The sequence below is a fragment of the Homalodisca vitripennis genome, chromosome 5 (genome assembly GCF_021130785.1).
Source record: "Homalodisca vitripennis isolate AUS2020 chromosome 5, UT_GWSS_2.1, whole genome shotgun sequence".
Taxonomy (NCBI): Eukaryota; Metazoa; Arthropoda; class Insecta; order Hemiptera; family Cicadellidae; genus Homalodisca; species Homalodisca vitripennis.
Window position 1 is genome coordinate 51254035 of NC_060211.1, and position 27659 is coordinate 51281693.

The 27659-nt window shown below is 33.8% G+C and overlaps 1 protein-coding gene across 2 annotated transcripts; it reads right to left on the reverse strand.

The window, feature by feature from the left end:
• LOC124362167 (alpha,alpha-trehalose-phosphate synthase [UDP-forming]-like) lies at window positions 1-26406 on the reverse strand. Of its 2 annotated transcripts, XM_046816414.1 has the most exons (9): window positions 26283-26405; window positions 22685-22818; window positions 15226-15330; window positions 14184-14340; window positions 9241-9366; window positions 8334-8489; window positions 5077-5194; window positions 3516-3773; window positions 1-1706 (listed from the first exon to the last, which is right to left on the reverse strand). In XM_046816414.1, exons 2-9 carry the CDS (start codon window positions 22729-22731, stop codon window positions 166-168), a joined length of 2508 nt encoding a protein of 835 aa, XP_046672370.1. In that variant the 5' UTR covers window positions 22732-22818; window positions 26283-26405; the 3' UTR covers window positions 1-165. The 2 variants fall into 2 exon arrangements, with proteins under 2 accessions (XP_046672370.1, XP_046672371.1); XM_046816415.1 differs by lacking the exon at window positions 22685-22818 and having other exon boundaries at window positions 26283-26406.
• Window positions 26407-27659: the final 1253 nt, after the last annotated feature.

Genomic DNA, 27659 nt, shown 5'->3' on the forward strand with positions numbered 1-27659 from the left:
TTAAAAAAGTAACTTATTTATTCCAATTATTACATCTTTATCTCATAACCTTTTATTCTACTCAGAATTAAGATTAAAAATCAAGTCTTATCGTCAATACTATAAAGAATAGTATCAAACATTATTTACACAAAAGTTAAGCCTTCTTTTACTTTTTACTCGCACTTAAAACTTAGTTGACAGTCTTGGAGATCCAATCCGAATTGTATTTGGTTTATCGTCGTCTTCTTCGAAGCTCATTTGAGAGTGGATGGATTCTGATAGGTTCTTTTTCTGTATCTTTGGTGACCTAGAAAGTCTAGGAGATTTAGCTATAACCCTCGGAGCTCTTTTGTTCATTTGCTTCTCAACCCATCTCAACATCGTGAGCACGGCGTCAGGGTCAGCCAACCGGGAATCGGCAGCGGTTTGCACCATCGGCGAGGAGTCTACTCTGAACGTGAACGCAATTCCCTGCAACGCCTGCATAGCATCTTCATTGCCAGCATAAATGATTCTGACTCTTTCAGACCAATCCACTCCGTACATAGTCCTTAAAATGTGAATGGACGCTCTGCCTTGATCCCATTTAACGGGTGGTTTGGCTTCTATAGCCATGTGTCCAAAGTGCGGTTCGAATCCGGCCTTCTTAAAGATTTCACTGGCTCGGTTTATGATGTCATCCCTCGCCGAAGGTGGTGTCTCTCGATAATGGAAAGTCAACAAAACTCCTTTGTTCTCTACCCAGGCGCCGTCATGACACACGTCGTCCTGTAGCAGTCGCATGAGCTCTCGTAACTTCTCAGCGTACTCGTTGGGAACCGGATGTATAAACTTGGTTCCGTCTGGGTGAAGAATCTCGAGTCCGTGACTTCCAGCGTAAGTTACTTTATCAATTCCGACCATCTTGCTGACATTCTCGAGGTTACGACCCGAAATTATAGATATGTTCACATCGGGCATGTTGGCCAAACGTTCCAGCACACGCTTCGTCTCCTCGGACATGATTGCGAGGTCTGGGTGGGAGGTCAGGGGAACCAATGTTCCGTCATAATCGAGAATCATACTTAGCTTGCAAACGTCATCGATCGAGTCCAAGAAGTAGGAATCAAAGTCCTCCAATGTCAGAGGGCCCATTTTGTTCGCAAGCGGATCTTCGTCGTCATCAGACAAAATAGCTCCAATTGAAGACAAGAACGAGTCCATCCAGTGAGCGACATTGCACTGGGCTTCCCGATGACGAAGTTGAGTCATTCTCAGTTCTCTCTCATCGAAGGGCATTTGTAGGGCCCTATGAAGGGTTTCAGCTGACTCGTCGATTTCGTAAGGGTTGACCAAGAGTGCCTCGTGCATCATCCCCCCTGCTCCTGCGAACGGCGAAAGTATGAGAACTCCAGGCTCCTTTATCTGGCAAGCTACGTACTCCTTGGCCACCAAGTTCATGCCGTCCCTCAAGGGAGTCACTAAAGCCACTGCGGAGTCTCTGTACAACGATGCCAACTGCTCCTGGCTGATACAGCCATATATGTATCTGATAGGGGCCCAATTTGGTTTGGAAAACCGACCGTTAATCCTGCCGATCAGTTGGTCCATTTCCTCCTTAAGCTGCTTGTATTCTCTTACGTTTGTTCGGGAAGGTACTGCTATCTGAAGCAGCGTTACATTTTCAATGTGTTCAGGGTATTGTTCTAGCAGCCGCTCAAACGCCCTGATTCGGTGGACAAGACCTGTAAGACAAAACAAAAATTTAAAGTACTCTATAACAAGTAAAATTGACTATATGTACAAAGATAGTTAATGATCTACTTTTGTTTTAATGTATGGTATAAGTTAGTCCCTCAACAAACACAGTGACATGGAGATTTTTCATTCGCTGATTCAATTTCTAATTCCAACACTCCAGTATGCAGTGTTCCAAAAGTATTTCCCCTACCTTAAAATTACGATAATTTTCAAATCTGCTTCGAGAATGTGTAATAAAATTACCTAAGGAGGTCTTCCATAGATTTCCCCAAAACGTTTCGCTTTTTTTTTTGTATTTATTATAAAACGAAAAGACCAATGATTCTTTACAAGGCCCAAGCAGTAGATTTTTGTTGTTGTTGAACAAAACGTACCCCCCAAAAAATTGTTACCTCAAAGTTTAACACTTTATTTTAAAAGCATTCGTACGAGTATAAAAATATAAATGATAAAAATTTGAGGTCTCAGGTTGGCTCCTCCATCCACCATACAACTCAAACAACAGGGATTTAACCAGTTTTAAAGGGATTAGATCTATCTTGGATAGAATGGCCGGAAGATATTTTAATTAGCGTTATTGGCATAGTCTCATAAAATCATTTAGTTTCATGCATTACGCAACAGATTCTCATTAAAAAATTCCTATTTTCCACTCTCACCAGAGAGTGATCCAGTGATTATTGGATTGATCCATGTCAATCCAATAATCCAGTAGATATAGATTTACTGTTAACTTTTTTATAATCCCATTTGTCAAATTTAACTTTACTCCGTACAAATTCCTACAAACTACTAAAGTAAGTAGTATTGGCTGAGTAGAGCAACATCTCTTACTCAAATAGCCAAACAAACAGTGTTTCTTTATGTTTCTCCGCAAGATTTCTCGATTACTTTTTTTGAGGTCGAATGTTTGGAATACATGTGGTGTCTGTCATAGGGAACATTTGGCTATAACACATAACAATCTAAATATTAGAATATATAGCTGGATCTGTGATGTATTTTTATTTATTTAATGATTTGCATGTAAAAAGATGAAATATCAACAGTATTGGAATTTTTTAACTAGTATTGAACAAGATAATAACGTTAGTTATTTTTTATAAATTTAGATATAATTTTGTAATCCATTAAACTAAACGTTTTTGATTAATCATCAGTTGTATTGGTAAAAATCATAGTATTTTTAGAATAGTAATATTTTTCGCACAGATAGGTATATCTGTGATATATTTTTACACATTTAAAAATGTTTATATAAAAATCCGAAACAGCAATAACATATTTTAATTTTTGGAACAAATTATAAAGAGAAAGACACTTTTTTAGTTTATATAATTTTTAAATTACAAGAACCAACGTTAATATTTTAGTTAAATTTAAAGATAATTTTGCATAATTCTAGTTCAGTAAAAGTATAAAAAAATTATCAGTTTCAATGGTGAAAATCATAGTATTCAGAGTATTACATTTTTGCACAGGTAAAGATTTATCTGCCATATATTATTTTACATTTTTAACGTTGTTTATAGGAAACCCTGAATCAGCAATACCATATTTTAATCAGTATTGGAACCAGTTTAAAAAATGGTACATGTTAAGTTAATTCGAAGAAATTAAAAGAACCAACGTTAATTATTTCTAATCGATTCGGAGATAAGTTTGGAATCTAATTCATTCACGCATTAATTTTGCAATAATTATCAGTTGATAAGTGGATATTCAAGATAAGAACTAAACAGAATTTCCAACTCAGCTGTTTCAACATTTTTGGCAAGTCACAATGTATTAACCTTTGGTGTAGTCCAGCCTATCGACTCCCAGGATAACTTTGACTTTGTCGGTGTCCTTGATGAACACTGGGGCGTTCTCTGCGAGCTGGACGAAGCGCTCGAAGGGGATCCCGATGGGCAGAGCCTTGATGTGGACCGTGCGGCCAGCCAACTCCGCCAGCATGTTGTTGCGGTCGACACGACATCCCAGGCGCCTGCTGCAGCAGTCGATGAAGTTGGAGCAGTAGTCCTCGATGTGGAAGCCGACAAAGTCACAGGCTACAAGAAAATCGTATTGCTAAAGTCTTATGATATATAGTATAAGCTGTTTCTACAAATACAGTCAGAGTTTTTATCGTTTTACTCAGATACAAATTTAGTTATATATAATTAAATTCAATTTTGGATTAATTTATATTGAATTATTGCACATGTTTTTTAATTAATTGATGTTTATAATTATCAATACGTTAACATTTAAAATTTTGTATTATATGTCAGTTTTGATATATATTTTTCACGTTTATGTATTGTATTTATTAGCTCACAAAATATTTAAATTTAAAAATTCTATTGACGAGTATTAAGAGTCCCCTATGACTATCGCAATAAAGAACCATCTGTTAAATTGTCACCAATGCCATTAATCAAGTCAATGTTAGATTCGTGACCAATTGTAATTAGGTCAAATTGTGATGCCACAGCTTTCGCTCCACAAATAAAGATTCAGATGAATGCTTTTTACTGCGTTAAATATCTACTTTAACAGCTTGTTGTACTAGGCGGCTCTATAAGATGATGTTTAACTTCATTCTTATTTTTGGTCTTAGTCTTTTGGAAGATGTTTCCTTTTACAGATGTGATTAATACAAATCCAAACCTTTTTAGGTGGTTTCTATATTTTTATTGGTTATAAAGATAAAATACCAAACGTTTTGTTTTGGTGCTTCATCGCTTAAATGCATGCATTTAAAAAGTATATAATTTACATTTAAAAATAGATTAGGAAATATAATTGATCACATTTTAAAATGAGACATTTCCTATAAGTCTACAGTACACCTAAAAATAAGAGGGCAGAAGTTTAACATTATTCATATAAGGTAACACTCAAGAATACGAATATATATCTAGTATAATAAAAATTGTACGTAGGTGCTGAATTGATATTAAACGATCTCATGCATTTACAAGAGACAATTTCGGTAGAGACATCTTCATTTAGGGCATTCCATTTGGTTCTAATGTTTATCGATTTTGATGTAAGTACAGTATATTATCTTCATGAGTGTGACAAATTCTTTAACAACTCGTATCTTACTTTTAAAGCAGGTAAAGTAAACCTATTTTCTGTGTCTTTTTATTACCAGATGGAAAACAATAAATAAAATATAAGTCTAACTAAGGAATTATTAAGATTTAGGCTAGTACATTTAAAGAATATTCATTAAAATGTTTATAATAAATTTACGTCTTATGTGATTGAGATAAGCTTCATAAGAGTTTTTGTGCAGAATTTGCAACTATAAATTATGGTAAACAAACAGTATATTTTTAACTACACATAGTATATGGAACTCACCAAGAATGCCTTGCAGTATTTGATCATCCCATGGAAACAACCGCATGATGTCCCAAGATGGGAAGGGAATATGTAAGAAAAACCCAAGTTTACATCTTAAATTTTCTTCTTCACATACCTGAAAATTACACAGTATTTATAGTTTGATACCCTCATTAGCTAATTTAGAGTCATAAATAAAAAATTATAATTTCATTTACACTCAAAACAAACATTAAAAAATTCATGAACCCATGATTTTTTTAGTTAATGAACATGTAATGGCTTTTGAATTGTCTATTTTTATTTCATATAAGGTAGTCATTTAAATATAGTTGGTTAAGTGACAAAACAGAGGTTATATAATAGTATGAAAAATGACCAACATTCCTTGCTATCTAAAAAATAAAAACAATGTAACTTATTTTATTCAAAACTTAACCAAAGATACCAGGGACCAGTGGTATCTGAATATATCTACAGAAGTTGATGATTTCGACAAGGCTGTTGAAAGCAGCTGCCGGATCACGGTCCTTCTCCATTCCAAAACTTCCGAGAGGCACAGTAGATTCCTCTGACAAAGGTTTCATTACAGCTGGAACTCGATTTGGAGAGATTCGTAGATTTAACCATCACTCGATTACGATTAGGGAAATGGCTAGTAAACAGTAAAGTGTACGAAGGCCATAAAACCTTGAGGACTAAAAGGCCACTGTTTCATCAGGGTCAAGCCTCGTATATCTATCGGAGGCTTGATTGTCTTTCATCTGGGATATGGTGAAGGCTCTCGTCATTAAGAGCGTCTGTTATATATACCTGAGTTTCATTTTGTTATATCCTAGGCAAACGAATTTAGTTTCAGCATCTATCATAACATTTTGTTTATGTCCATTCATTGTTGCAGTAGCTTCTATTATAATATTTGGGATGGTAGCAACTTTTTATTGCCTAATGTTCAATTTTGCTCAACCAGCAGACCTTTTTAATTATCAGTATTACGTAAGTGACTGTTGATACTTAAATTGCATTTAATTAATGCATTAAATAAATTACATTTAGTTTACCTCACATTGGGGGAGGTATAATTCGGTGTATACAAACTTTATCGCCTACATTGTTTTTGACGATGTCTGCCTTGTGAATGACAATTTTTAAGAAATGTCTTTAGAGAAAGATTATTCTAGCGACAAAGTTGTATCTGTAGATATTGCAAAGATTCTCTTTGCCACTGCAAAAATTTTGGTAGAACTCATAGCAGTCCAAATTGGTTACAAGAGCCACCGTGATAAGCCTTGATGAGAGGAATTTGACAATTTTATTAACTGGGGTTTTTTAAATGCTGCAATACCTATTGTAGCAAAAAACCTTAAGGAAGGTAAGCCTAGCTAATTCTTTTTTATTATTGGTAACTTAACTAACAGAGGGTTGACTTAGCGGTTGGTCTGCTATTATCTGCGTTAAGATCAAGAGCAATAATTTGACGGTGTTTGAAGTAGCAGAAAGGAGGCACTAATTATTACAGAAGTTAGGCATCCGTTTTGGAAGGGAATTATCTAAAATGATTCAGCATAGTGAGTGCCAGTACATTTTTAATATTTATAATCATCTATTATATCTATTCTTTCCCCTCGTTTTTTATTATATTCCTTATAATGGTCATTACAAAGATTAAAATAATGAATAAGCGAAGGTTGATTGGGCTATCCGTTTTGGAAGGGAATTATCTAAAAGGATTCAGCATAGTGAGTACCAGTACATTTTTCATAATTTATTTCCTCTATTATATCTATTCTTTCCCCTTTCTTTGATTATATTCCTAATAATGTTCATTACAAAGGTTAAAATAATAAATAAGCGAAGGTTGATTAGGCTATAATGTTTTCTGTCCTCATATATACTATAAGAATTTCTTTCTTGTCTGTAATTTGTATGGAGATTCAATAAGATCTGTGGTTACCTGTTTACCTGTTTTTACCTGTGTTTACTAATATACGTGGTGGTTGCATGGGTGGGCGATCCTATTCATACAACCAGCTTATTTATCAAGCAACAATGTTGCTTGGACCCCAAGTTGACTGTTTTAAGAGCATCGGAGCTCTGAGTTCACCTGATAAGTCCTTCCTCTTGTTCAATGTTTTTAAGTTTAAGAAAGCAATAATAACACGTTTATGGAAGAATAGCGTCTTTAAAAGTTCACAGAGTTATTGAACATATTCCTACTGACATATTACCTGACGGATCGTAGTTGCGGCTGTGAACAGCTGGTAGTCGTGTATCCAGTTCACAGAGTTATTGAACATATTCCTACTGACATATTACCTGACGGATCGTAGTTGCGGCTGTGAACAGCTGGTAGTCGTGTATCCAGTTCACAGTTATTGAACATATTCCTACTGACATATTACCTGACGGATCGTAGTTGCGGCTGTGAACAGCTGGTAGTCGTGTATCCAGTTCACAGAGTTATTGAACATATTCCTACTGACATATTACCTGACGGATCGTAGTTGCGGCTGTGAACAGCTGGTAGTCGTGTATCCAGTTCACAGAGTTATTGAACATATTCCTACTGACATATTACCTGACGGATCGTAGTTGCGGCTGTGAACAGCTGGTAGTCGTGTATCCAGTTCACAGAGTTATTGAACATATTCCTACTGACATATTACCTGACGGATCGTAGTTGCGGCTGTGAACAGCTGGTAGTCGTGTATCCAGTTCACAGAGTTATTGAACATATTCCTACTGACATATTACCTGACGGATCGTAGTTGCGGCTGTGAACAGCTGGTAGTCGTGTATCCAGTTCACAGAGTGTTATTGAACATATTCCTACTGACATATTACCTGACGGATCGTAGTTGCGGCTGTGAACAGCTGGTAGTCGTGTATCCAGTTCACAGAGTTATTGAACATATTCCTACTGACATATTACCTGACGGATCGTAGTTGCGGCTGTGAACAGCTGGTAGTCGTGTATCCAGTTCACAGTTATTGAACATATTCCTACTGACATATTACCTGACGGATCGTAGTTGCGGCTGTGAACAGCTGGTAGTCGTGTATCCAGTTCACAGAGTTATTGAACATATTCCTACTGACATAATATTACCTGACGGATCGTAGTTGCGGCTGTGAACAGCTGGTAGTCGTGTATCCAGTTCACAGAGTTATTGAACATATTCCTACTGACATATTACCTGACGAATCGTAGTTGCGGCTGTGAACAGCTGGTAGTCGTGTATCCAGTTCACAGATGAACATATTCCTACTGACACCTGACGAATCGTAGTTGCGGCTGTGAACAGCTGGTAGTCGTGTATCCAGACAACAGGGGAAGTGTTGGTGCGTCCTTCCGCATCCAGCTCCTGTAGGACCTTGCGGAGCGCCTTGATCGTGCATCTGGCGAACTCCTTGTTCACCCGGCAGTAAGCCTGAGACATGACAGGAGAAATTTGTAACAGACCACAGTAAGTTACACCGCTTGGTCATGGTCTTCTACTGGAAACTTTTAGTAGTCTCTCTTAAAATTGTTAACTGCGTTTCAAAATACTTTAACTATTAATTTTATAATCCCATAAACCCCATACAATTGTTACGTGTATAAGAAGATACGGTAACAAGGCCGTCTGCAGAGAAGGCCATCTTGATTATTATCCCATTAGAAAAGTGTTATATCTTATACACTTACTTATACGTATTTTTAGTTGTAGAATTATTGAAGATGTCCCATTTTAATCAATAATATGCATAATCTAACGCTTTTTAAAATTTTTCGATAATTTTGTGGGGTATTCAGAAAAATCTATTACTTTTTTGTACCTCATAACTTAAATATTAAACAAGTATTAACTTTACGAGAAAAAGCTAAAAGGAATTATGGAGACAATTTCCGTAAAGTCACGAGCACAGATAAGGAAATACAGCTGCATGAGTTTTAACATTGTTCTTATGGGGAAAGCCTCAAGGTCGTATCTTTACAGCTCTTAACAACGTTTCTCAACATTCTTGTCCATGTTTACTGACGTCAACTTAATACATTCTCCAAAGGAATTAACTTTAGTAAGTCTATAAATTCTTTGGTTTTAGCCAAAATATCTTAATGTAAGGCTTTCTTAAAATGTTAAACGTTTTTGTGAAACTTAAGTATACAATTCAATTTCATTAGTAGTGAAATCTTATTACCTTCCAGGTCTCTTTTTTGAAAACTGCTCTGTCAGGCATGGAGTGGAAAAGAGGCCAGAAAGTTCCATTGCAGCACCCGTTGTAGTACGACTCGAATTCCTTTTCGTCCACATGCACTGGTATAATCTAAAAGCAATTAAGTGAAAGAAACAAGTTACAAAGTGCGTAAAATTCGGGCATAAATACTAATGAGATCAAATGCATCACACACATTGGATGGTATTCATAACATAGTAAATTATATACTATTACATATACCTACTAAATAGCTGGAGAAATGAAGCTAGAAGACCATTATATATAATAGTAAGTAACTTCTGATATGTTATTCTACTACTAGAAGTTACCCGCGGTTTCGCACGAAATTACCTGCTGAACAACAGGAACGTCATAGGCATATCATTTTTATATGGTAAACTAAAAATTTCTGAAGTATATGATGTACATTTCTGATGGTCATAGAAACTGTTTTTACAAGCACCAATGATATAACTCGAATTTATACGCACCACTCCATGACCTTTGATTGAATAGCTCAAACGATTACAATAATAACACAATTATTTTGAGCCAATTTAGAGGAATCCTAAAGTCGGAGTCCTGAGCTGAAGGTCCTGAGCAATAAAATAATTTTGAAATGGAAGTAGGCACATTTTAGGCTCATATTATTTAAATGTTCATGAAAAGTTCCAACTGAAACGTACGTAAATACGGAAAACGTTACACATAACAGAAGCAGAATAATATCAATCACAATCACATATCACAATCACATATCACTCACAATCACATATACAGAATCACATATCACTCACAATCACATATCACTCACAATCACATATCACTCACAATCACATATCACTCACAATCACATATCACTCACAATCACATATATCACTCACAATCACATATCACTCACAATCACATATCACTCACAATCACATATCACTCACAATCACATATCACTCACAATCACATATCACTCACAATCACATATCACTCACAATCACATATCACTCACAATCACATATCACTCACAATCACATATCACTCACAATCACATATCACTCACAATCACATATCACTCACAATCACATATCACTCACAATCACATATCACTCACAATCACATATCACTCACAATCACATATCACTCACAATCACATATCACTCACAATCACATATCACTCACAATCACATATCACTCACAATCACATATCACTCACAATCACATATCACTCACATCACATATCACTCACAATCACATATCACTCACAATCACATATCACTCACAATCACATATACAGAGTGTAAATTAAGTCCTGATATGCCTGGATATATTCTAAAGGGATTGAGTTATCGATGTAAGATCTTCATCATACCTATTAAAATATTTTTTGGACATTTTTAAGGATAACAATATTCCCCCTCCCCTTTCAAAGGGGGCATTTTAAATTTTCAAACTGCAACCCCTATCTTGTGACATGTCATTTGAAAGGTAAATTCAAAAGAAACAAAATGACATGAACAAAACATATCTACGACGATCCTTAATTATGGGCAAACGACCCCTTACATCTAAGGGTGTAAATTAAATTCTGATACACCGGGATATATTCCAAACGGATTGAGATATCAATGAACAACCTTCACAAGACTTATTAAATTACTTTTTTGGATTTTTGAGGGCATCAAATATTTATTCCCCTTTTCAAAGGGGGGGTAGAAGGGGGCAACTTTAAAATTTCTTAGTATTGGTAAAAGCCTTGGTATTCGTTCTTGGAATCCTTTTCTTTGGAAAACGCTATTAAAATTAGCTTAAAAAAAGGAAAATAAGTCTAAAACCTAGATTTGAGCTCATTCCACCTGTACATTGGACGCTCATTCCCATAACATAGGACAGTAAACGTAAGGGAGTTTCTATGGTTTATTTGTGTGTTTCATTTTTTTATACATATTTCTCAGGTTCCTTGATATTTCTTCTAACGAACCCAATTGAATTGGGTGTGGGTATATAACGTATTCAACGAATATAAGAATGAATTAGTTCGTGGTAAAATGTTAAAGTTGTTTAACCTATTAAATATAAACCAAATAAAAATGTTAGGCATTCACATGACACCAATTCCAAGTATTTTTGTACTGATTACATTTTAGCGCATGAAAAATACACATCCAAGCCGTAATTCGAATCCGAGTTCCTGGAGTGATACGCTTAAACGTTTATTATACAGAATATCACAGTCAGCTAATAAGATAATATTAATGATGAAATATTGTAAAACAATTGGACTTAGATTGGCCTTATTACTTAACAATTGACCTAATCTCGAATTGCAAACATGTTGACATGATATTGTACTATTTTTATCCCAATTAAATTACAGTCTGGACTGTGATTAAATTTATGGCTTCATCTGTTTTAAAATAGACTCTACTGAGAAAGATATATTGAAATAATGTGGCACAATACGTAATATTTTAATTCTTAGAGAAAGCAATGCTGTGCAAGTAGTAAGAAAAACTTCATTTCACCTCAACCTTGCAGTGTCTGGAATCTGACTCTCACAGGTAGAACAGAAGTCCCCGTCAGTTTATAAATAACCTACGACTAATCAACCATTCCCACCGTATCTACTGTATGTGTAGAAAGAACAATGGTGTGTTGTGTTATGGATTTTACACGTACGATATTTTATATTTAGTTAATATGACAGAAACAGTAGAAGACTTATCAGAGATTCGTTGATAAATTTATGGCTAAGAATGTACTTTTCCAATTGGTTTTTAACAAAATTTAACTAAAAATATGACCAATTATTTATTCGTGTATGATTTTAAATTTAATTGACATGTAATTTTCTAATATGTTGTATTATTATTATTATTGTAACACTGGAATTCAACTACGTAGAAAGCTGTGGGCACTAAAAACGCATAGTTTTTTAATACGTATTTATGCTTTTAAATGTTATATATTCAGAAAAAATTTTGAATAACTTGAATCCAGTGTGAATTGGAAGGTGTTTGAATAACTTTTATCCATATTGTACGAGCTTATAAATTTGATTACCGTATGTATCATAATTATGAATATTCTTTTCTACTTGGTAATTATTTTTAAATTATTACGAATATTTAGCGATCTGACACTGTTATGACATTTTAGAATCAACTAGCAATAACTAGTAGATATAATAGTGTTACTAAAATATTTTTGTAAACAAATCAAGTATTTAAGTTTAGCATAAAAATTTAATTTACTAATCTTAACCCACAATCAACGTTGGTTCGTGTGGGTGGATGTCGCAAGATTCAAAGATTATAGAAAAGTTATACAGTAAACAGAGAACAGCTAACCAAGCAGAGAGGTGCTTTAGAGTTATAGGCTTGAGATACTGTAAGTATGGCTACGGACAGAGGAATGAAGCCACGATTCTTGGTAAAGAAAAAAGAAGTACAAACTTCATTTGAGGTAACCTTTAGATATCTCAGTTCCCAATGTATCTGGAACTCAGAGAAAAAAAAATACTTACACGATATTTAACTTCCTGCTAGAGATGAACTATGTACTTCATTCGAGTGTGGGAGGACTGATAACAGAAGTACAGTCAAGGCTGTTGGGTTCAATAATTTAGTCGTATCTATATTCACGCAATAAAAGATATATAAAAAAGCGAAATCGATAAGTTATTTGGGTCAAACATACATTTAACTTAAAGCTACACAATTTAAGCAACGCATTCAAGAAAAATCCTTTACATGGCTCAGATAACGCTCACCGAACACATAATTATGCGCATTCCAAACATAATTAGACCATTGAATTCATGCTTCATGTCTAATTCGGCTTTACGTACTTTCGTAGAATGTAATCAGTGCAAAACCGTACAGGGTTGTCGTATATAAAGGATTTCTCAAATTGTTTAAAATAATATTGTAACATTGATGATTTGATTCCTCATATATGCATTATGTATATACAGTTATTGTACAGTAGTGAAATATCCAATAATAGTATTTTTTCGTATGAATAAAGTGATTGTTTTAAGTGCTCAATCATGTTTTAATGCACGAGGCGAAGCCGGGGTAGCAAATACGATTAAGATACTTTTGCTCCGTGTGTTGAACAACGGTTTTTATCATACGGCAAACCAAATTAAAAACTTACACGTTTTATGTACGTAATTTTTATTACATAATAACTTAACGTAGTAAATTTTTTTTATTTCAGGTATTTTGTTGGAAACCATGACAGGTCCACAGTACAATAAACATAATTTACAAGGTTGATGCATATAAACCATAACTTACATCTTATTTTATATATATTAGCCAAATAAACCTAACAACACATCACAAACAATCCTTAAAAGGTTGTAACACAGTAATCCTGTCAAGTTTACGTATAAAAAACAGCTGTGTTGTCCACTGATATGTAAACAAAACCAAGTTTGAGGTACTCTCTCTACAAGAACGTAGCCAGGAAAAGAATTTGGGGGGAGGGGGGTCAAAACAACTGATTTTCCCGTAGTGGACAGAAAGTAAGTATATAATCCCCATTTTATTCCTTAAACTCCGTTTCTATGTTGAGATCGATCTTTCAGCAGTACATGTCTGTAATAATGAATTATTTAAATAATAATAATCGTTTACTAAAAAATTAATGGAAACAATTGAACATTTTGGGATTTTGGGGGAGTCCTGACCCCTTGGACCCTCTCGATGGCTACGTCCTTTGAGTACTGAAGAAATGTTTATTGTGAACCAGCTGATTGTTCAGATTTCTGTTATAAGGTAACGAATAACAATAACTTTATATACCAGCTTAAGTATTAAACACAGCTGTTACGTGGCAACTACGATAAAGATTAATATTTATTATTATCATCGTGATTATACATGACAGAACCTATGCCTATAAACAAAACTGGTACGACTTACCTGGTCAGAAAGTAGCCCGGACGTTGGAGCTTTGTCGTTGGGATTTGCTTCAGGAATCTTCTCTGTTTTTTTGAGATCATGCAGGCCCGACCAGCCGATCCACAGACCTTTACATTCTATCACCACGGGCGCCACGGCAGTCACCAGCCCCCCGGCACTACAAACCCAACATACAGTAACTATGCGTCCAATACTCTCAGATTGGAGGTACACCTCGCGTCTCGTAATAGACTTCGCAAGGTTGCTTACAAATTTGTAAATCAAAACTTGTTCATTTCATCCTAGATATGTCCTGCGGACAGATAATCGTACAGAAAAGAAATTTTTAGATCTCATCAGCCCTCAAAAATTCAGCCAAATATTCCACGGCTGGACGTGCACCATCATAGAACTCATTCTTGTCTATGTAGAAATGCTGTTCCATGCAAGACGTAAGGCCTACAAATAAAATCTTTCTCAAGGTATCTTGCCACATATAATTCATTAACATTTTTGTCCATCAAGTTAGGTTTCATAGCATTATTCAAAGAATAAAAGTTCGTGTGAGGTAGTGAGGATACTACAACGTAAAGAGTGCGCTGAAATCAACCTTGCAATTTTAACATTGATTTTCCGCTCAATTATTTTATTTTATTCTACGAAAAAATGTCACACGTTACCAAATTTCATATGATTGTACTCAGTTTCGTTGCAAATTTATTTGTTCTCCTTAAAGCTATCATTATTACCCATAAGACCAATGTAACAATATCCCTAACGTTAACCAAATCCGATGGAGTGAGCGTCATCATCGAACTCAATGTTGCAAATATAGAAACGAATTTTCATGCCAAATTTAAAGTCTATATGTCAGTTCGTTTTCGAGATCTCGTGCAGACGGAGTGGGAGCAGAAATGAGATTTCCCAGTCCTTCGCTAACCCTCAGCCAATTAAGTGCATTATCATGTTTACTGTACATAAAAAATTGTTTAAGGTTCCTTAAAACATCAATATTTTAAATTTGTATTAAGGACATAATATAGGTGTATGAAACAGTGTTTACCTTTGTTTCCGCTCTAGCACTCCTGCGTCGTTTCTGTTCAAGACGAAGGGCAGGCGATTGGAGACCACTATCAGAGGGCAGGTTACTTCCTTCTTCGGCCCCATCCTGTTACAGTACATTACATTTTAAAAATGTAAAACATTAGTTTTAGAAAATGCCCATTTTCTTCAAACTCTACAGGTATCATGGGCTTCTCTCAGGCCTTCCTAATGGGCCGCTGTACTGTTCTAGGATCTTGTGAGAAGCACTAGTTCTGTGATACAATTTTTCAGTAACACTAGTTTTAGAGACCTTTAATCTGATCTCTTCTTCAGGTGGATATCTAACCTAACATATAACTGCAATCTAGGTTAAAATAGACAAATCATACCATAGCATTGTGGACACGCATAATTCATAACAGGAATTACAACAATCATATTGTACGTCAACTATTGAGAGCATCAAGCACTATATCTCCAAAAAATGCAATTAATAAAAACAAAACAATGATTATTAACACTGAGCTTAAGAATACACGTCACAATAGATCTGAACTGACCGACCAACCACAGAGAACTGACCAGAGGCCAATAGTAAAGTGCAGAAACAAGAGGATGAAACAAAGGAAATGGAAAAGTGCCTTTTTATTAATTGGTTTGTTCTATATTAACTTCTCAAAACCATATTTGTGATTCTGCATTGGTTTATCACGAATCTCCAATTTGTTTTATTCTTTAGGTTTCCTGGTTTCGATTTATCGATTAATCTGCTAATTTCATGTATGACGCCTCAATTAATTTTCTTTTGAAGAAAAGTGGTTCCCGATATTATGGCTTCATTCCAATTCAAACCGACTTGTTCTTTGGAACAACCATGCACATCATTATGCGCAACTTTTTACTTTTCTGTCAGTCCCTTACTTGTGTTTTCTCTGTGTTCTTTTATCTTAAAGTTTTAATGGTATTTTGTATCACTCAATACATTCCCTATTACAACCACATTTAAAACTGTACACAGTTTTTGGAATTCAGTGTGTTGGAGTATTGTGTGTTTTAAACGCGGCTCTATTGCTACCTACTCTTATAATCCTACGACTTATACCCACTCTCCGATAATCACGGCACATAAGGGATAACACAAATTTATCTATATTCTAATTTACTAACTCAGTAACAAAATAGAAAACGAATTTCTGTTTCGTTTACACTTGTTTATTTCTTGAGGGTAACCACTGTGTCTAAGATACGATTTAACTTTCTTAATTACTCTTTCAATCCATCTTTATCTGAGTATAACTTTTTTACTCGATCTAATAACAAGTAAAAAAACTCCTTTTTTGACAGATTTTTCACGGTTTTATGGATTAGTTTAAATATATTTGTGTGTTTTTTCGAAATACTTATTCTTATCCTTATCCCTTAATACACACAAACCCAAAAAAGGAATCTTGTTTTAGACTTCCACTTACATTTTGTGTCGGATACTATTAATGTGATCCAAAAACGAATTCATAGCCTCACTGATTTTTTTTTAAACCGCTGGACGATGGCACATGTTCGCAAAATCCTGTTTCCTTCACAATCCTCCCATCGCCAAAAACAAACTTTTAACAAAGAATAGAATGCTCAGACTGTTTTGTACGCCATCGTTTATTATTCAAACAGTATGCTCTTTTTGAATAAAAAAGAACAACTAAAAAGCGTTTGGATAGGCCTACACTCATATATTTAAATTGTAGACACCCCCCATAATTGTACGACCAAAAATAAAGGTGTGAAAGTGTTTGAAGTTTAACATTGTTCTTATGGGGTAAAACCCAAGGTCGTTTCAGTGTCTGTGCATTACAAGGTCGTTAGTATTGATAACAGTGCTATTAATTATCGCATAAAGGATGTGAACCTGCCCTATCTCTAACTCAGATATGCAGCTAGACCTACGTCACCAGATTGTGCAGCAACCGGATCTCCCAGAAATAATATTTGTGCTACCGAGAACTGGTGATTCAACGAGCTGAATATACGGGTGATTTTGGATCAAAATTTAGTACAGTCAAAAACCCTTGTATATTTTATTAAATATAAATTAATATTTAATATTTATATAATATTAATAATTAATAATAAAAATATAAACAGTATTATATCATAAGTAGGCTACATGGAAAAGTTATGGTTATTGGTTTCAAATTAAAAAAAAAACAAGCATTTTTAAAACAATTTGTTTCCTTTTATTTTACTCAATTCCGATCAACAGTTTCAAAATGTATAATACCTCTTTAAAAATTAACATAACAAGACAAATCCGTTAGGACCACAAAATTACGATTTTATGTTTTGTAAAAATGTTTAAAATAATATGTATAGGCTCAAACCATTTTATTTTGTAATATCAAATATTCTTTCAACCTTCACCAATATCTAATAAACATTTTAACAGTGTTTCATAAAAATTCACCCAAGCCTTTGTTGTTTAAAAGCGTTTCTGCTTTGACAAAGATGTGGACGAAGTACATATCCTGCCTGTATTTAAATCCAAATATAAAAATGATAAAGTAGTATCTTGAGAATAGAAAAAGCCTTATTTGTGTATGTCGTGTTATATGCAGGTGATGAAATATAGGTTCTACAAAGTTTTTAAAATTATTGTTCCTTGCAATATCAGATACGTTAGGCCTTCAGAAACAACATATACATAAAACCCTCCCTGTGAAATGAACATGACATACCCTTATCATTTATAGCAATTTAATAGGAATAAACACCCAATCCTTAAATAAAACTTAAATTCTTGTCCTGTTTAAGAAGGATAAAAGACTGTTTATAGAAAAAACTGGGCAGTTTAATCAGAAACAACATATACATTAAACCCTCCCTGTGAAATGAACATGACATACCCTGATCATTTGTAGAAATTGAATAGGAATCCAGTAAGGAACCCAATCCTTAAATAAAACTTAAATTCTTGTCCTGTTTAGAAAGATTTACAGACTGTTTATAGAAAAAAACTGGGCAGTTTAATCAGAAACAACATATACATTAAACCCTCCCTGTGAAATAAACATGACATACCCTGATCATTTGTAGAAATTGAATAGGAATCCAATAAGGAACCCAATCCTTAAATAAAACTTAAATTCTTGTCCTGTTTAGAAAGATTTACAGACTGTTTATAGAAAAAACTGGGCAGTTTAATCAGAAAATAACATATATATTATACAATAAACCCTCCCTGTGAAATAAACATGACATGCCCTTATCATTTGTAGAAATTGAATAGGAATAGACACCCAATCCTTAAATAAAACATAACTTCTTGTCCTGTTAGAAAGGATTATAAAGACTGTTTATAGAAACAACTGGACAGTTTAATCTTTATTGAATTATGTAACAAAAAAGTAAAATAATTGGAGTATAAGTCTATTTTTGTATAATCATTTGTCTTAATTGCCGCCTAAAAACTCCTGACTCTGAAATCGCGACTAGAATCCAATGAGAGGGGCAATGTACGAGATGTAACTTTCCACAGCAGTATTTCACGGGTTGTAGAAATTGTCGGAATTGTTGAAAAACCCTACTCCAGAGATAGTCGATACTCTTATAAGTGGACCTAAGTCTTTAGTAACAGAATAATAGCGTATCAATTGCATGGCTATCAGAGAGGTTATCGCACTGGGTCGTTTGCGCACTTGAGCATCGGTCGTTCACGTGCGAGGAGTGACTAGGTCAGAGTGTGGAGAGTGAAGTAATCTCTACATGATTAAAGGTCGTGAGCCGCCTCGTGCATTGTACGGCACAAAGCTGGGGAAAACAGTGTCACAGTAGGCGGTTCGGGCCCCCACTGATTTGTTTATATTGCGTTAGAAAGGCACTTTTTATGAATAACATAATGGGGTCACACTTTTTAATCAAAAATTTCCTTCGGAGACAAGAGTTGACAAGAGTCAAGATAATACAATCCATTTTTTATTTGATTTTTTTACTTTAGAGTACAAAAATCTTTAAAAATCCCTTAAGACAGAAAAAAGTGTAATTTTTATTACTCCAAATGAAATTTTAGAAATTTGAAATAGAAGGATTTGTAATCAGACTGAAATAGAAAAGGCGAATGTTAAATATGAATTTTTACAGCATGTGTATGAGTTTTAAGTTCAAAGAATAAGTGTTTTTACCTATTCATCTTTCAAGGTGACTTTTTTTAATGACACTCAAAAAATATTACTTGAGGGCGTCGTTTTGTAATAAAGATACGTCCCCTGTGTGTGTTTTTTTTTTTTTTTTTTTTTTTTTTTTTTTTTTTTTTTTTTTTTTACACCTGTAAAGTTATAACCAGATCTTCAGTCTTTTTTTAGGTTTGTTGAAGATTCTACTTTAAACGCCTAGTATTTTTAGTAGAATGAACCAAATTTTTTTGTTAATTTTCTTGTTTTCAGAAAATCTGTACTTCAGGATTGTGATCATTTCTTTAATTATAAAAATGTATTAACCCCAAATCATCACTTTAAGATGTTAACTCTTGTGATATAAACTGCAAGAAGCAATGGACGTTGTAGTATGTGTTTATACGTTTTTCTTTCTGTATGCATATAATTTATTGGTTAGAAATATTCATATAAACGTTTTGCTGAAAAGGCTGTGAATATAATGTTCTAAACTAAATTGACACAAATAAAGTAGAAACACTTAATATTATGGGTAATATTGATATACGAGTACTAAGTCACATTGCTTTAAGAAAAGTTGTTGAAAAAGTATTAAACCGTTCCAGGACTTTTCAAGAACACTGTATTCGTATACAGTTGTAATCTACTTCGGTCAAAAAGTATACATCTTATAAATGAAAATGAAACGCTAAATGTGTTGCTAAGCGCTAATCTCGAGAACGGCTGGACTAATTTACTAATTCTTATTTTCTTAATTTTTTTGGTTCAAGATGCATATGAAGAGCACGGCCGGAAAAGTATCCTGGAACACTTTAAAGTTTGGAAAAATAATGATTATATATTTATGTTTTATGATATTTATTATTCAATATCTTGTTTAAAACTTGATAAAAATAAGTAATGAATGTATGGATCTACTTAAAAAATTTTTTACATCAAAATCGCTTTTTTATGTTAACTGGATTTGGTCAAATCCTCATGCGGAAGTAAGAAACTAATGTCTACCGTGACTAATGAGATTCGCAAATATAAGTTTTGGTAATGGACTTTTTTTAATGTGATATTTTTTTTAAATTTAGATATTTAATTTGACAAAAAATTTAAATTTTAACTTATCTAAATATAAGACAGTTTATTAAAACAAAAGAATCAAAAATATTTTAAAAAGGATGTGCATAAAATGAAGTGTATATTCAACCACCGTGTTTCATATTTTTATGTTTTTTAAACAAATTATATTAAAAAAACGTGACGTTGTGAGATAATCATCTTGCTTTCATTATTAAAAGCGTTGTTACGTTACTTTTATTTTTCAATCTCAAGATGATGAATTTGTAATAGACTTCTATTTTAATATGCATTTTTTTTATTTTTCGTATAAAATTCACAAAACTAAAACATGGTTCTTTAAAGAGTACAATTTCGGTATACTGTATTTTGAAGAAAAAATTAAAACCCAACCAACTCAAAACACATATTTTTACCATATCATTGCTTTTTTTCCTTACAAAGAACTTAACTTATGTTAATACAATATTGTGCTGACGATGCCCCGTACAACTTTTTTTCTACGGGAAGGGATTCCGATTTAGAGGAAAATTAAATTTTTAACCTGTTTTAATGCGCAAAATTTGATTTTGTGAATTGAATAGTACAAACATATGTTCTAGTTGTTAAGTAAAATCTATAAATAGTAAAAGAATATTATGTAGAAGAATAATAGTAAATGTAATATATTAAAAATCTGAAATTTAATGCAGAAAAGGGAGGTAATTTATAGTTTATTAAAATGTTGCTTAATTATAAACAAAAGATTGTTTGGTAGCGCTATCTACGCGTCATCGAACACAAACAGTTTTACCGAACAAAACTTCTGCCACACAATCCGAAAAGACTATTTTCTCTTAGTTAAAGGTTGAGGCATTAAACATTCAATTTAAATATCTTTTTTGCATTCATGGAAAAATAATTTCAAGCTTCAAACTGCAAACAACAGACCAATAAGGCGCTCGTCATCAAGCAATGATCGTTACATTCTCATTAAGCAATTGTCGTTAATGCTTCATTAATCAATATAATAGGATCATAATTACATATTTAATTGTATATCTCAATAGTTAAGTTAAACTCTAATACAGACATAGACAGCTGTAATAATTAATGTTAATAAAATAAATGTTATTAGATAGTATGATAGTTAATATTTAATTTAAAGTATAGTTATTCAATATTTTCCTGCAGGTAAATTGTAAACACTGTAAAATTTGACATAATACAAGAAAACAACCTACGTGAATTATAACATAATATGTAGTTTAATTTCGGAATAATTTGTTTGCCTGTAAGTAATTTATTCGTTAATATACGAGGTCATTACACTAATTTACGCTCGATTTTATATCAACGTTGGCCTGAAAATTGAAGGACAGGTTTTTTGAAGGACCCATAAGTATTGAATTTCGACTTTCTACAAAGACAAATCTATTGTCACATTGTTTTACTTGATTAGGAGAATAGCGACCGATTTTTAGCATGTCAATACTAATTCACATCACCTCAAATATACATAATCTAATCCGCAATATTGTATATGTCAATTGTATGGTTTTTAAATACATATACAAATAAATATATACTATCAATCATTACAATTTATACAGTTTTACAGATATACTTTTATATTTTTACAATTAGTCACGTAATATTCGCCAATTTATATACTCAAAAACTTGTTTAAATGCAAAATGTACAATGCAAATTTAATGTCCTCAGAATAATAAAATTAATAAATTCATTAAACACCATCTACTGATGTGTATGGTTCTCAAAGTTGCTCTAAAAAGTTATTACTCTTGTTTTATTTAGTGGTTAAAAACTATAATTATATATGTCAGTTGTTATTCAAATATGAAGTGAATTACCATATGTAGAGGCTAGAGAAACACATTTTTGAAATCATTGATTTTCTTCAAAATTCTGTTTTTCTATGATTAACTAAAACTGGAACTGCCAAAATTGTATAGCACATGACCAAAATACATATAAATGAGAATTTAGTTTTACAATGAAGAGCTTTTCACAAATTTTCAAAATGAATGAATGAAAACATTAATATTTATTTATTTGAGACATGTATTTTACAAATACTAATGTATTATATCAGCGTATGAGTTCTAGATTTGTTTGGACCTTTCGATTTAGAAAAATAGCAACTAGTAACTTTTCTTCAAACGTCTGCTATGATTTCATAGTTAATGATGAATGAATGCCCTGCATAAAGTATTATACTAAACTAAGTAGGAGTAAAGGTAAAGTTACGGTGAGAACTGATGTATGCTGGAGAGACGGCGCTGGGCTCCCTCCATTGCTACGGTAGACACAAGCACTCGATCTGACTGATGTGTGGTTCGGACTTTGACAGTCTAATCAACAGAAGCCCTGCTCAGCTCACCCTGTCAAGACAAACACATGGTCCCAAGCCCTGCACATACCGTTATCTCTACACTTCTAGCCATTAGATAACTTTATAATTAAAGCTATCTAATGGCTAGAAGTGTCACTCCAGCAACTGTCACTTTGACATCCGGCCAATATACTGAACTGATTTTAAAGAGCTTTACTAGAAATAAACCCGTTGTGCAAATTTTATAATTTCTGGAAAATATAAATTTATTGCAAAATAAATAAGATAATGAGACAAGTTGTATAAAGTCCAGAATTGAAGCTTATTCTTGTTGGAATCCGATTTTCTCGGCGAAAACCAGAAATACTCGTAAACTTCACTTGTAAGATGTTGAAATATTACTCTGTTAACTATAATCCTCAGTACTGTTATAGAGTTCGACTTTTGAACAAATCCAGGGTAATTATTCATCCTTTAATGTTCGGCCTTCTAGGACGCCAGTGACATCACTGTTAAGAGTTCACAGATGTTTGGTCTTATTATATAGGTAGATCAGGTTCAAATCCTGTTTGTAACCGTAGCACATTTTATCAATATTGTTAACCGTAAAATGTACCGACTTTCCCCCTCATTCTGATTGAGTTCACAAATTGTCAAAATTAATGAAGACATTAATATTTTCTTCATTGAGAGATTTATATTACAAACACTAATGTATTATGTCAGCGTGTGAGTTCTAGATTTGTTTGGACCTTTCAATTTAGAAAATAGCAAGTAGTTTAATTATTTTAAACTCATTCTTTTCTTCAGACGTCTTTTCTACCCCTCATTCTGATTGAGATCCTCGCACGGACAGAGTTTGAGGTGGCTCACATGAGGCAAAATACAGCTGAAAAAAAGGATTGGCCTCTTCTTCGAACGAAATAAGAAAAGAAATTAAATAAAGTTATGGCAGGCGGTATCGTGCTACTGGAGGTTTCAATACCGATGATCAGCGCTGTGTGACAAGATTATTGTAAAGGACACTACAACCGTAGCACTTATATCAGTATTGTCGACCTTGAAATGTACCGACTCTCCTCCTTATTCTGATTAGTGAGATCCTCGCACAGACCAATGGCTCGTGAGGGTAGGTAAAATATGGCTGAGAAAAGGATCTGAATCTCCTTAAAATAAAAGAAATGATTAAATAAATGAAACTGTCATACGGTACCATAACACTGGAGGTAATAATATCGATGATCGCCACATTGTGTGGTAAGTTTTTATACAGGACATTGTAACCGAAGCTTATTTATCAGTAGTGTTGACCTTGAAATGTGCCGACTCTCCCCTTTATGCTGATTGGTTAGGTCCTGGCACAGGCCAATGGATCATGAGGGCAGGAAAATATGGCTGAAAAAGGATATCATTTTCCTTAAAACGAAATAAATAAAATTACACTTATGTCAGATGGTATAGTGCCACTAGAAGTATCAACCGATAATCAGCGCTGTGTGACAAGATTATTGTAAAGGACACTGTAACCGTAGCACTTATATCAGTATTGTCGACCTTGAAATTGACCGACTTTCTCTCTTATTCTGATTGCTGAGATCATCACACAGACCAATAACTCATTAGGGCATAAAACAATTTGGCTAGAAAAGAATCTGGATCTCCTTAAAATAAAAAAAATGAAGACATAAAATGAAACATGTCAGTCAGTACCATAACACTGGAGGTATGGTACTCAATATCGATGATCAGCGCTGTGTGATATGTTTATTACACAGGACATTGTAACCGTAGCACTTTTATCAATATTGTCAACCTTGAAATGTACCGACTCTCCCCCTTATTCTGATCGATGAGATTCTCGACCAGACCAGTGGCTCATGAGGGCAGACAAAATTTGGCTGAAAAAGGATCTAAATCTCCTTAAAGTGAAGTAATAAAGAAATAAAATTAAACATGTCAGGCGGTACCATAACACTGGAGGTATCAATACCGATGATCAGCGTTGTGTGATAAGTTTATTATACAGGGTACTGTAACCGTAGCGTTTTTATCAGTATCGTTGACCTTTAAATGTACCGACTCTCCCCCTCATTCTGATTAAGAGATCCTCGCACAGACCAGTGGTCCATAAGGAGAGGCAACATTTTGCTGAAAAAAGGAACGGCCTCTCCCTTAGAAGGAAATAAATAAAGAAATAAAATAAAAAATGCTTGTACAGGGCACTGGTTTCTCGTAAAGAAAAAACGAAGAGAATATTACACTAACAGTACACGTAACATGAGATAACAATCCATTCCAATTGACAGAACTAAAATTTGGATCTTACATATACAAAAATACATACTAGATACTTTTTTACTTTACTATAAAATATTACATAGTACCGAAATTGTAATGAACTGTGGTGAAACTAATACAAACTCAATCTCTGAACCTTAACTAACCTATAAAATGCTTCATCTAGTTTTGAAACTTAGAACTATGCATTTTAGAAATTTAAACTTCCAGCGTTTGTATTTAATTTGGCCAAACTTGGATATTAAGACTGCAGACTTTGCCTACCAAGAACCTTTTGCAAGTGCTATATTCATTTTGAGTAAGTTCCAATGACAACGCTTTAGATAATTCTGATAAGAACACTAAGAACTCAGATGTAATCAGGTGTTTCCTAACCGTACTTTTGTCAAAATAGGGGTCTACTGTAGAAAAGTGCGAAAAGGAAAGCAAAGTAGAAAATTCCCCGAATTTTTGAGATAATTACGAGAAGGCTAAGGTAGTGGCTAACAAGCCAAGTCAGAGTACTCGTACAAAACATTCAATGCCTCTAATTTCTGCTATTTTTATACATAATTATTAAATTTAAAACGAGAAATAAACTGTATTTACTTCTGCTGATAATAATACTAAATACTAAGAAGTAAACTAAACAGAAATTTTAAAAATAGCTAAAACTGTTTTCCAATTAAAACCTCAATTGTGATAGTACCTTTAAAATGAGAAATCTCATTGAACTCTAAATAACGTAAGGGGAGACAATTTTCCGTGATGTAACATTGTTCTTATGAACAAAACTCTGGGTAGTTTAATACAGGTGGCTATCTAAACGGATATCAAATAATGCTTTTTATCTACATCGCTAAAATGGAATAATAGATTTATTCCGATGTGTAAAGGTATTGTGACCAAAACTTCTTGACTGTTATAGAAGGAATAAAAGCAACGTGAACAGATTTTGATATAAAAACTAACAATTTGAGCGTTGTCCAACATCCAAAGCAATTATCCATTATCGTTGACAAAGATAACAGTGTTTAAATGAATCACAGTGCATTTATTGGTTTGATGACGCAACGCTGCCCGATAACACCCGCCATACTATTAGTATTTGGAATACGTAATCTTTATGAATGTTTGATCACCCAGTCGTACCCATGTCGGCACGGGCAAACAAATTGCCGGTGATCGTGTTATCTAAGAAGAAACGAGAGTGTGATTAGTCAAGAGGATACTTACTTGCTTCACCACGGTTTGTGCCGATGTTGATCGACTGTCCGCAGCTCACCAACTGGTTCAGATTTACTGCAGTTACGGAGGCTATCTGAAGGTCTGTGGACTTTGTTACCGCGCTTGATAGTGTGCTTAATAAATGATCGACGCCCTACTTCCTGTAAGTCTAAAGTCATTAGGGGGCATACGAATAACTATTTGTTTACATGTATACGTAAATAGTCATTTTAATATCACGTGAAGCTCATTTCCTCGTCGGAAACCTCAGTCCTCTTTTCTTGGACGTTGAAACGATCTAAACCTTGTATTTGACGTTTTCCTAAAAATTTCCTACAGGCTTCAATTGACGGACACGTTGCCTGGTCATATATTTCAAATAAATGAGCCTGAGATAATGTTATCTATGCAACGTTTTTAAGGACTGTAAAAACAACTGACACAGAAAACCAACAATGTGTGGTCTTGTTTGGCCGAATTAATTCCAAAGTTTTTGAAAAACAATTACTTAAAAATATCTGCCACCATAATGTTTGGCAAAAAACCTAGAACCACATAAAATACTTAAACTTGAAAATAGACACTGCCCTCAAGTCATCATCGGATAGTCCAAACCTACCCAATCGAAAAGTAGTAAATTAGTTGTATCAAAAATCCACATTTAAAATGCGTTAAGAATCAAACGAGAGAAAAGTAATTTTAGAGGTGTTTAAAACTTCTTAAAAATAGATTTACGATAGTGAACCAGACAATGGTAATTTTATTTACAACTAACTGGATTTCGGTCACATGGCATCATTATGTGTTACAAACTGGAACACTGCGTCTAATCTTTAATATATAAATTAATTTTTCCTTATTTATTAGGTTTTTCACATTATAAGATTTAGAAGAGAATTTCATCCTCGAAACGAAGTGTTCTAATTGTGTAACATTTAACGATGTCAAATGTTACAAATGAAACCCTTTCATCAAATGCAATTTCCTTCTCGATAACAAGAACTTGATAAATATATCTTCTAAATGGCATAGCATAGCACTTCTGAGATAAGTGTTGATCATCGGAAGATATTCCAAATTCCGTTTAAAACTAACGGATAATTGGACTTTAAGTTTTAATTACAGTGTTTCGAGGCCGTGAAGATGGAAAGTGGAACAGTTTTTATAAGCACCAATAAAATAACTAGAATTCCTATGCAAACATTGTTTATTTTTTATTGCAATGACAAAAGCGTGTCAATGCAGAATCAGGAAGAACTAGAGATGAGATAGTTTAAACCAAATAATCTGTCCAAAATCCAGATATCATTTAATGTTTAGACATTCTGCAAAAGAATACAACATTCCTCTATTGTTTTATTATATGCATTTCTCACTAGAAGACAA

Bases quoted from the DNA above. Each gene is read 5' to 3' on its own strand.
- LOC124362167 (XM_046816414.1), bottom strand. From the start codon at position 22,731: ATGGAGGGAGCCCAGCGCCGTCTCTCCAGCATACATCAGTTCTCACC. The intron at 3,774-5,076 runs GTGAGTTCCATA...ATTTTCTTGTAG, and splicing joins AATACTGCAAGGCATTCTTG to CCTGTGACTTTGTCGGCTTC. The intron at 1,707-3,515 runs GTTAATACATTG...TTTGTCTTACAG, and splicing joins TAGGCTGGACTACACCAAAG to GTCTTGTCCACCGAATCAGG.